Source organism: Petaurus breviceps, unplaced genomic scaffold, assembly GCF_028583685.1.
Source record: "Petaurus breviceps papuanus isolate PSGF00001 unplaced genomic scaffold, PetGlider_PUasm1.0 178, whole genome shotgun sequence".
NCBI lineage: Eukaryota > Metazoa > Chordata > Mammalia > Diprotodontia > Petauridae > Petaurus > Petaurus breviceps.
Window position 1 is genome coordinate 5,674,294 of NW_027185777.1, and position 11,892 is coordinate 5,686,185.

An 11,892-nucleotide genomic window follows, 5' to 3' on the forward strand; every position below is an offset into this window, starting at 1 on the left:
ACCTCACTTGGGGTTTTCTTGGCAGAGGTATTGGAGTGGTTTGCCATTTCCCTCTGCTCATTTTTACAGATAAGGAGACTGAGGCAAACAGGGTAAAGGGACATGCCCAGGGATCACACAGCTACTAAGTGTCTGAGGCCAGATTTGAACTCAGGAAGTCTTCTTGACTCCAGGCCTGGTACTCTATCCACCAAACCACCTAACTGTCCAATATTTATGGTAGAAGGACACCATTTGGATTTCATTTGACCCACAGTATATTTAATATTCCTATGCTACTTAGTAATATTTTTAATAACTAGCTTATTTTGCGAATCAGGAAAAATTACAGGCTTAGAATGAGGCACATTTCATAAAGGAACATCCTAACGGAATTTAAAAATAATCTAGTTCAATTCTTCTGTTTTTATAGATTAATAAACTGAGGCCTGAGAGTTTAAGTAACTTGCCAAAGATCACACATTTCACTAATAGGAAATAAATACATAATTCACATTAAGACAGAGTAAAGAATATACGAACATACCCCATTTCCTGAACAAATGGCATTTTCTTTTTTACTCAAGCAGGTACTGAAGTTGAAAGAGGCAGTAGGGAGACACCTACGTTCTAGGCACATCATTTCGGGGCCACATGGCGTCCCATCTTCAACATAGCCAAGGTCTATCTCTTCTTCAAGCTTAACATGACCACCACTACAGTTAAGTAAGCAATACAAAAAAAAAAATTAGTAATGTTATGGAGCAGATTTTGTGTGTGTGTATGTTTGTATGTATGTTTTAAGATATACACATTTATTCCTTAATTGATTATGAAACCACCTTTGTAAACTAAAAGATGACCAATACCACTGCCTATGAATTCTATTTATCCTTAGAAAGGCAGTAGAAAGAAGAATGATGGTACATCTTCCTACATGTAAATGCATGGCAGTAAGCTCATCTTTAAACTGATTGGCAGGGTAATCAACAAGGACAGTACATTCTCATATACTGACACAATTGATATAGGAGCTGCAATCAAATTTCTAGTTCATTTTTATCACCTAAGGTCAAGTTAATCGTAATTACTACTCAAGACCAGATTCTAATCTTACAACCCAGTGGGTTAGTTAAGGTCCATTTCAGTTCTAATACTGAGGATGAGAGGTTTTTTTTTTCCTTTAGCTACATTTTCCTTGTTTTATTCCATAAATTAAAAAAATAATAATAAATAAATAATTTTTAAATAAATAAAATTACTTTTTCCAAAGAAATTTTTGCATTTACAATATTAATTCTACAATGGGGTAATTACAGGAATATATGATTATAAGAATGCTATTCAATCTAATTTCATACTTATGGGGGTCAATGATTTAATCGGTATGGGTACTTCCTTCATGACCTCATATTTGAACCCATGACTTAGTAGATGAGGAGATCTTAACCTGGGGTTCTAGAACTTGTTTTCCTAATATTCTGACAACTGTATTTTAATACAATTAATTTTCTTTGTAATCCTATGTATTTTATTTTATGCATTTAAAAACATTTTCAGAAGAGGTTCACAGGTTTCACCAGATTGCCAAAGGGGTCCATCACACAAACAAGGTTAGGCACCCCAGTAATAAACAGCCTTTGAGAGTTTCTGCAACCAAAATCATCATATTGCAGTCAACCTGTTTGTGAAGCTTTCCAAATTTATACTCCTTGATTAGGAGTTGATGGTCCATTGTTGGGTCATAGTCACAACCCTTCCAACAACAAAGTAGAACGTGTTTGTCTTAGCTTTCTGCTTAGCATAGCCTCCAAGAAACCAAGGTCTCCTTTCCACTCTAGTAAGACATCAAAGTAGGACGTGAGCGGGAAGCTGTTTAATAAGCCACCATTTTGTTAATTCCAAAGTTGAAAATGTGATAACTGTTTCATAGATTTATTAGTTCAAAACTCCCCATTCACCATTCATGAAAAGGTGAAACCATAAGTAATCTCTCTAGCTAATAAACTGAAGCTTGAAAGAGTCAAAAGGTGAAAAGAAATGGAAACGTTTATAGTAATCATTGTATTTGGGCCTGAGAAGATGAACTATTAGTCAGCCTTACACCAGCTCACAATACTGACAACCACTTCATATTTCATATGGGTCAATGCAGGTGTCTAGTTCAAAAAGTCGTTGTCCAAATCCAGACATAATGGGACCAGAAGCAGCATGAAACAGGATTTGCTATCAATGGACCTGGGTTCAAATCCCAATTTTGTCCCTCTCTGGGCCTCAGTTTCTTCATTTGTTTAGGAGGTTGGACTAAATGACTTCTCAGGTCTCTTGTCACTCTAAATCTATTATCTTATGATTCTTTTCTTCATAGAATCATATACATAGAAAACTGGAAAAGGCAACAGAAGAAATTTAGTCTACTCCCTTCATTTGTTGGGGAAACCAAGACCCAGGAAGTTTAAATGACTTGCCCAAGATCACATAGGTAGTATCAGGAGTAAGATTTGAATTAAGGTCCTCTGACTCCAAAAAGTGTTTGTTTTTTCTACTGTGACTCAGCGCCTTTTTTCCCACTCTATTTGGATTTGAACAATGGCCCCTTGAACAAGGCATTTGAGGTTTTATTTTTTATAAATAATTCTTTTTCTCTACTAAAGCCCAATTCCACTGTCTCCTCATGCAATGTAGGCAACCCACATTCTTCAAAGCTCATGGAAGCAGAGCACAAGTTCTGGCAGATGCGACCATGCTGGTAATCACAGAACTGGAGAGCTGACCATCTTATCCAATCCACAGAATAAGGGAATTTCCACTATTACATGCCCAACAACTGGTGGTCCAGTTTCTGCTTAAAGACCTCCAAGGAGAAGGAATCTACCTTGGAAGCCTTCAAGGAGGTTTTAAGTTCAAGGCTACTGATGGACTGTCATCTGGGGACCAGACTGAGTGGGCAGTGTCATCACCCTCTGGGAAGCTATCAGATGAGGACAGTTTTGGCCATAGTAACTTATTGACTCATCTCCTAAGTCATGGAAGGGCTGTGATCTTCACTGGCTGAAGAGCCAACCACACTTATCCAACAGCCAATCATCTGAAGTATCAACAACAGTGGTGATTCCAAGGTTCTGGGTGGGAGGGAAGATGCAGCACATGCTTAGCTTTACAATAAAGTGGCAATTGTACTTACCTGCAGTTTAATGTCCTTCCCTGCTGCACAACTAGAGAGGATGTGATTTCTCCATCTAGCTCGCCAAGCCTTGGAATGTTACCGATGTTGGTACATAGGAGATAACCACAAAGTACATCCCTAAATCAACAGAGTACACAAATCGCTTACTTCATGTACAGAGTGGTTAGAAAGGTTATTCCTACCTGAAAAGCATGGATTTAGCTATTAAAAAGTATGGCTGATCACCAAACGGAGCATTCCAATGTAGGGGAAAGATATTCTCATGACACGATAGTGCTTGCTTTTGTTTCAACTATGAAACTCATGCAAATCCTAACAAGAGAAGTCAGACCAGAATCCTCTATGTCTTTTAACCAAAGGCAGTCTAGAATACAGGATATGGCCTCAGAGATGGCCGCAGTGCCAAGAAGACTGCTCCGACACATGCTGGCTACATGACCCAGAGGTGTCAAACACAACCAGCCAGCTCTCAAGCGTCTGCTCTATGCACTTACTTCACCCAACTGTCGATCAAATTCAGTGATCCTTCACATAATACTGCTTAGCAGTAACATTTCCATCCGTGTGAATTTATCAATGTTACTAGTTCCTTTTTAGCAAAGACCTTAAGAAAAGTGCTCTTTCACAATGGACAATTATATCTTACCTCCCACTCTAAGTATTAAAGAACTGTGTTGTTCAGTTTTTTCAGTTGTGTCTACCTATTCACAACCCCATTTGGAGTTTTCTTGGCAAAGATACTAGATGGGTTGGCCATTTCCTTCTCTACCTCATTTTACAGATGAGAAAACTGAGGCAAACAGGGTTAAGTGACTTATCCAGGGTCATACAGCTAGCAAGTGTCTGAGGCTGAATTTGAACTCAGATCTTTCTGACTCTAGGACCAGTACTCTATCTACTATGCCACTTAGATGCCCCCATTTTAAAGAGTAGCTTATACATAATTTTCTTTTATTCACATCTACATAACCACAATGTTACTTATTTAATTTCCTTTACTAATTACTTCTGACTTTCTCTTTTCATTATAACATTATATTCTAATATTTAAAAAAAAACTTTCACTCTTCTGCTCTGTTGTGAATACTGTCTAAAATGTTCCATATGCTTAATGAATTTTCAGTTTTAATACTGATGGTGTTAACATAGCAATGAAAGATTTTGACATTAATAGTTATTCAGAAGATTGGTGAATAAAACAGCAAGGATGAATGTGAAAAAATCAGACTTCATTACATGGAATAAAATATAAAGACTCAGATATCATCAAGCAAAAAAAAATCCTAAAGACTCTAATTATTCAGTCTTATTTTCTTTCTATTTATGTAAAACATAGAGGTCCCTTGACATCGATGGAAATCTTCAACCTTCAATACTCCACAAAAAAATTTTTCCTTCAATTCAAAAAATATTGAGTATTTTTTATAAGTCAAGACATTGTGCTTGATGCCATGCATTATTTTTAAATTAAATTTTATTTTATGTCCATGAAGATCTGACATCTTTCTCTTCTTCTCTCACCCCCACTCCCATCTCTACTGAGAAGGTAAGAGAAACAAAACCCCTGTCACAAACATGACAGTCAAGGAAAATACCTGCATTGACCTTGACAAAACAAGAACAGAACCATCTTAATCTGTACTCTGAATGCATCATCTCTCCCTCTGGAGATGGGCAGCACGTTTCATCATGAGTCCTCTGGAAACAGACCTGTTCATTATATAGACAGGGTTCCTCGATCTTTCAAATTTGTTTGTCTTTACAATATTGTGGTTATCATATAAATTGTCCTCCTGTTTCTGCTCACTTCACTCTGCATCAGTTCATTCACCTTCCTAGATTTCTCTAAACCCACCTCCCCGCCACCATTTCTTACAACATTCCATCACAGTCATACACTGTGACTTGCTCAGCCTTCTCCCAATTGATGGGCGTCCTCCCAGTTTCCAAATCCTTGCCACTATGAAGAGCTGATACGATACATGATTAATGGACTAGAAAGGATGCCTACCTTTAAGTCATTTAGAGCTTAGAAGAAAGGGATATTGGACATATGTATATGTGACTGTAGCAAGGTTTCTGCTATTGTTGATCAGTTGTTTCAGTTGTGTCTGATTTTTCCTGACCCCATTTAGTATTTTCTTGGCAGAGATACTGGAGTGATTTGTCATTTCTTTTTCCAACTCATTTTACAGATGAAGAAACCGAGGCAAACATGGTTAAGTGACTTTCCCAGGGTCACACAGCTAGGAAGTGTCTGAGGTCATTTTTGAACTCAGGACTTGCTGACTCCAGCCTCTATCCAAGGTAGCACAAGGTGGTATGTGGCAGTTACCAAAAGAGGTAACTTCCCTCAGAAAGGGAAGAATTTACTTTTGACTAGAATAATCTTGGAAGGCTTCACAGAGGAGGTAGAGTTTGAGTTGAGCCTTGATGGATGAGAAGGATTTTAATAAATAGATGGAAGAGGGGACAAGAGAGAAAAGCTTTCCACTCATGTTCTCCTCATTTTCTCCAGAGATGCTTGAGCCATGTTCAGCAACACAAGAAGTTCAGTTCATCTGGAGCTTAGCTGAGTGAAGGAAACCTAAAGATTATGGAAGAACTAAGATATCAAATGCAGACATTTGTACTCTACTTGGTAAGCAATGGGGACCTAATGAAGGCTTTCAAACAGGAGAACAACATGATTCAAGCAGTCATTTTGGCAGAGTAAATCACATAAAGTATAAACCAGTAGTGTCAAACTCAAATAAGCAACCCCATGACTGCATATTGACTTAGAAAACCACAAATCGGCATCATCTATGTTTTTATTTATTTTGTTAAGCATTTCCCAATTACATTTTAATCTCAATCTGGTCACACTTGGGAGTTTTTGCAGGCCATGAGTATGACACCTCTGGTGTACTGAATGATTTTTTTGAGGGGGGAGAAAATACAAGGAGGTTATTTATGAGTCTTATGCAATCACCCAAATAAGATAAGATAAAAGCCTGAACTAGGATAGAAGCATATCAATAGCAAGGAAGGGTCTCTCCTAAAGTATTTGTAGGATGGGCCCTTTTAGTGAAATGGGTGAAGGGTCCGCTTTGACCTCAGTTTCCCTTTACTCTACAGCAAGAAATCTGCCAAATAAGGTGAACAAACAATAATAACAAAAAGAAAGGAAAGGAAAAAAGATATAAGGAAAACCTAAAAGAAAAACCAGGACACAGAAGAATTGAGTAAACAACAAAGAGTCCTGAATAAATACATAATAAAGTCTGTGAGATATATTAAAGTGAGTAGAAACCTCTAGAAGAAAGGAATAATTCTGAAACAACAACTGTCTTAGAAATGCAAATAGAATAATCACAAAAACCTGAAATCTTATTTTCATTGTTTTTATGTGTTCAATTCAGGGGTGAAAGGGCAGATTATAAATGCATATAAAAGAAATAATTTATTTTAAATTGCAAAAACCCCTAAAGTAGGATGGAAACATAATATAATAATTAAAGGAAAAGATAAAGAGGAATATTAGAGCTCTTAAAATTTGAAAAATCAGAACCGACAGTTTAGAGCAGAAGGCAAAAGATATTAATAAAGCAGTGCTCTGTAAAAACAGCATAAAGATCACACAAAAATAAAGAGATGAAGTAACAGAGAGCTGAGCAAAATTAGAACACATGAAGTCTCAGGAAGACATAGAAAACAAATTTGGGAGAAAATCGGAGAATTATTGATTTCTCAGAACCAAAGAACATAAATGTAGTATTTCAGGAAATCATATACCACATTGCCTACAAGTATTAGAAAGAGAAAGCAAAATTCAGATCAAGAGAATCAGATTATAGAATCTTATTAGAGAGGAATATCAATTTTAATTTACCTAAAAATGTAGTTTCCAAATTCTAGATTTAGTTTCAAGTACACAAAACATATCAAGTTACATATCAAGAAACACCAGTTCAAAATTATGTAGGACTACTCACTAACAGCAAAAAATTAAAGATAAAGCTAGAAATTTGATATAATTAACATAAAAGGAAATCAGTCTGCATTCCAAAATAACATATCCTACAAAGCTGAGCATATTTCTACATGAAAGAAAATGGATCTTTAATAGTAGAACATATTTTCAAATGTTCCTTCAAAGAAAATCAGAGTTTAACAGGGTCTTTGAAATACAAATGCAACCGAAGAAAAAAAACATAATAAAATAACAATGAAAATGAAGATTTTACAGAATCATAAAAGACTTATGTAATGTAAAAGGAAGGAATAAAGCCAAAGGAAAACTACACACAATGACTATAAGAAAGTAAAAGAAAATGAAAGTTAGAAAAATTCAAAACAAAGACAACAGATTTTGTTGCTAAGTGGTTATGTTATGTTTATAATCAGTAAATTATAAAAAATAGACCAGGAATTGCAACATTAGTTTCATTGATTCTATTAGGCAGTTTTACTGAGCTGTATCTAGGGAATGCACTTTGTTGGGAGTTTGAGTATTACTGGGTGTCAAAACAAAATATATCAGTAAAAACATTTTTAAGAACTAGAGAAAGAAGGGGCGGCCAGGTGGCTCAGCAAGTAAAAGCACCGGCCCCAGTGTCGGGAGGACCTGGGATCAAATCCAGGCTCAGATACTTAACACCACACCCAGAAATAACTGGCCGTGTAACCTTGAGCAAGTTACTTAACCCCAATTGCTTTATAAAAAAAAAAACTAGAGAAAGGGGACAAAAGATAAGAAGGGACAGATATGAAAAAAATAAGGAAAAGTCAACGGACTTTGTCAAGGGAAAGAATAGAGAAAGGAGTCAAGATGATTCTGAGTAAGTGGGAATATGAAGGAGTTAATTCTGAGTCGGATGGTGATAAGCTCAGTTAAAGTGTGAGACATGCCATGTTGAGTTTGTAATAACATCAGAACATTCATGGGAAAATTTCCAGCAGATCACTGAAATATGAGACTAGAATCTAGGAGAGAAGTTAAATCTAGAATTATATGACCAAGGACACAAAATCCGAGCATACCCCTGTTGGTAAAGGCAGTTAGTTAATACAGTGGATAGACCACTGGTCCTGGAGACAGGAAGACCCAAGTTCCAATCCCCCCTCAGATGCTTTCCATCCGTATGACCCTGGCCAATCATTTCACTTCTGTCAACTTCAGTTTCCTCATCTATAAAATGGGGATAATAATGGCACCTATTTTCTGGGGTTGTGAGGATAAAATGAGATATTTGTAAAGTGTTCTGCAAATTTTAAAGTGTGATATAAAACCTAGTGATTATTATACTAGCTATTATGTCTTCATCCTAAGGATTGATGACTAGTTATCTTGGAAATGGGGCGGATTAGAGGTAAAAGAGAAAAAAATAATAAATGAATTAGAGCTACAGTCAAAAGATAAAAGATAGCAAGACCCAGAATAAACTGAAGAGGGACAGGGGTTATGCTGATGCAGGTAACTTACTGCATAATGTAAACAACAACTAAGGCAGGAGGGGAGGAAGGGAATAAACGTTTATTAAGCACCTACTATGTGTCAGGCCCCGTGCTAAGCAATTTACAAATATCATATCATTTGATCCTTATAATAACCCTGTGAGGTAGGTGCTGTTACTATTCCCAGTTTACAATTTGGCAGACAGAGGTTAAGTGACTTTCCCAGAGTCTCACAGCTAACAAGTATCTGAGGCTAGATCTGAATGCATCTCCTGCCCATCACTCTTTCCAGGGCATCACCTAGCTACTTCCATCTGGTGCTGATAGAGAGGCATTTTAGCAGGATAGAAGCCTCCCCTAGGAGTATCACAGGCAAGGGAGGAGAGTGGAATATGGTTTAATGAATAAAAACTCCTGTGTTTACATGCTAAGACGGGACTCAAGCTACACATGCACAAGCCCATTCCCTACACAGGAATGCCCAATGCTCAAATAAATTTAGATTTCCTCTATATTACTCTCTGAGGTTCCAGGGGGAGTCCAGAAGCCAAAAAAAGTGCAGTAGCAAGATTCTGTTCCCCCCAAATATAAAGCCAGTAACTGGGTAATAAATTCACAAAATATTCTCCAACTTACTGTTTGTTACACTGAATCCAAGTGTCTTTGTCTCTCCCACAGTTGCCTTTCTCGGTCCCTTCAATATTCAGTTTTTCGTAGCAGTATTTATCAGAAGCAGTCACTTCTGAAACAGAGAAGTGGTCTTCTTTAGCAAACAAGGATAGGAGTGAATTTCTCAAGCTCTGGCACCAAGGGAAATGTGGAGCTACAGAATCATACCAATTGTTAGGCTACTTATTCAAAACGTTCTTGACAAACATGGAAAGACTTTTTAAAAATGATCTTTGGACATCACTTGTGGCTAATGTATATTTTCAAGCAAAAATTTGTTACATGGATCTCAGTTTGAAATTTGGCAAAGTGAAATAAACACAGACCTAAGACAAACATCTTGCCTGGCAAATATCCCAAACTGAATTTCATGTTTTGGGTCTTTTTTAAAAAATTAAATCATCAAGTTCGTTAGAAAGTAATGATTCTAAGTAGCAGGTCCCAGAGAAGTTGAGAGAAAGGAAATCAGTCATGATGAAAAAGCATTTGGAAGATGTACTCACAAAATCTGAATCTTTATAACTTCAAATTTGGTAACAGAAAGAGGGAAACAAACCTTTCTGAACCATGATAATTGAATATGTCCCGATGAACTACAAAATAATTTTGAACACTCAGAAGTCTAGCAAAACCTTCATCTATTAGTCAAAGGAATATTCTCAACACATTTGCTAGGTTTTAAAAATATTACAAACTTCTGGGTGAAATGGATTCTTAGAATGCCAAGAAGGAAGCTAATTCCTAGAATCAAAGTTTTGGGAGTGACTTTAGAGGGCTTTTGAGGGCACCCCTCAGAAGTTCGGGCAGAGGCCAGGTGACCACTCCTCCCATATCCAAAACCTTCCTTCTTCATAACAGCCTACTCTGTTCTCAGCTCCAATTATTCAAAAATTCATCTTTGTTCTGTATTGAAATTTACCGCTTCCATCACAGCTTTTGCCCACTGGTCCTAGTTCTTTCCTGTGGGATGACATACAATGTTTAGTCCTCCCTTCCACAAACTTGCAGACAGCAGCCAAATCCCTGGTAAATCTCTCTTCTCCAGGCTGAAGTTCGTTCCTAGTTCCTTTGGTTATTTTACAGATGATGTGATCTGGGGTCTTCTCACCTCTTCCATCAACAATGACATAACTATACTTAACACAGTTTAAAAACTGCTTTCCTTCAACCACTCCAGGAGGAGGCTAGTGCGTGTACAGTTTTACTCTCATTTTACAGATGAGGAAACTGAGTCTTAAAGAGACTTGCTTCCCATAGCTCAGCTGGAAAATGTTGGAGCCAAATTTGAACCTTTTTCCCTGATTCCACCTCTAACATTCTTTCCACTGTATCATGCTTCCTCCATTATCACTACCACTCTCATCACCATCACCACCATCACCATCACTGTCACTGGCATTCATATAGCATTTTAAGATTTGCAAAGCATTTTATGTACATGTCTCATTTGACCCCTACAATGACCCTATGAGATAAACACCATTAATATCCCCATTTTACATGTGGGGGAACTGAGGCTGAAAAAAGTTAAAAGACTTGTCATAGGGTTCATAGGTAATGGGTTTGAACTTGGAAAGGCCTTGAACTTAGATCTGACTGATGCCAAATCCTGCAGTTTATCCCCTAGGTCATCTAGCTACCACTCTTCTTTCTTCTCCCCCTCCTCTATAATCTGTTAGGAGCCTAGTAAAAGGTAAGATATTTATTAATCTTGCCCTTAGTGGGGATGGGTACTGGTACATTACTGCCAGTTCAGGGTATATAGGATGGCAAGCATGATACTTAAGCCGACTTCCTCCTGGGTTCTTGCCTATTGTTCAGGTTAGTGTTCAGTCATTTTCATGACTCTTCATGACCCCATTTGGAGTTTTCTTGGCAAAGATACTGGATTGGTTTTCCATTTCCTTCTCCAGCTTCTTTTGCATATGAGATAACTGAGGAAAACAGCATTAAATGATTGCCCAAGGTTACACAGCTAGTAGGTAGGCCAGAGTTGAACTCAGGAAGATGACTTCTGGACTCCAGACCCAGCATTCTAGCCACTGCCCCATCAGCTATTAGGGTTAAGCTGCCACCAAGTGAGACATGGCCAGAACCTCTTCTAAAACAGACCATTTTATTTTCTTTTACATTGTATGGAAGAAATTTATTGGTATCTTTTTTTTTTTATTAATTTGTTTGTTTCCTTTTAGTTTACAGGATTCAATTCCACAATTGCTTGAGTTTCACATTTTGTCCCCCTCTCTCCCCTCCCCGCCATGGCAGCTTATAGTCAAGTATAGGATCTGTAAATACTTTCACATTATACATTAGTCAGGTTATAAGGACGGATTGTACCAGCTGGAATGAAAAATTAAAACAGACCATTTTAAATAGCATTTAAATATAACTTAACAAGATTTTTAAACTTTGTGGTCTCAGCACAAAAGACACATTTTCTCTTCTGAAAAACTCACATACCTGGGAGTGAAATGCATGTGTCTGCAAGGAAAGCACTTTGTAACCCTTATAGGTGAGGAATGATAATCATGGTGGCAAAGGGAGTCAACCAACACAGCAAAGGACTGATAAATATCTCTCTCTCTCTTTCTCTTTCTCTCTCTCTCTCTCTCTCTCTC

The 11,892-nt window shown here is 37.4% G+C and overlaps 1 protein-coding gene across 9 annotated transcripts in view; it reads right to left on the reverse strand.

The window, feature by feature from the left end:
- The window catches only part of ADAM22 (ADAM metallopeptidase domain 22), a 270,825-nt gene that overhangs the window by 47,649 nt on the left and 211,284 nt on the right, over positions 1-11,892 (reverse strand). For all 9 annotated transcript variants that reach the window (XM_069086210.1, XM_069086211.1, XM_069086212.1 and 6 more), the window contains exons 21-23: positions 9,242-9,347; positions 3,164-3,283; positions 527-695 (exon numbers count right to left, since the gene is read on the reverse strand). In XM_069086210.1, the coding sequence (XP_068942311.1) occupies positions 527-695; positions 3,164-3,283; positions 9,242-9,347 (395 nt within the window). The remainder of the gene's footprint in view (positions 1-526; positions 696-3,163; positions 3,284-9,241; positions 9,348-11,892) is intronic.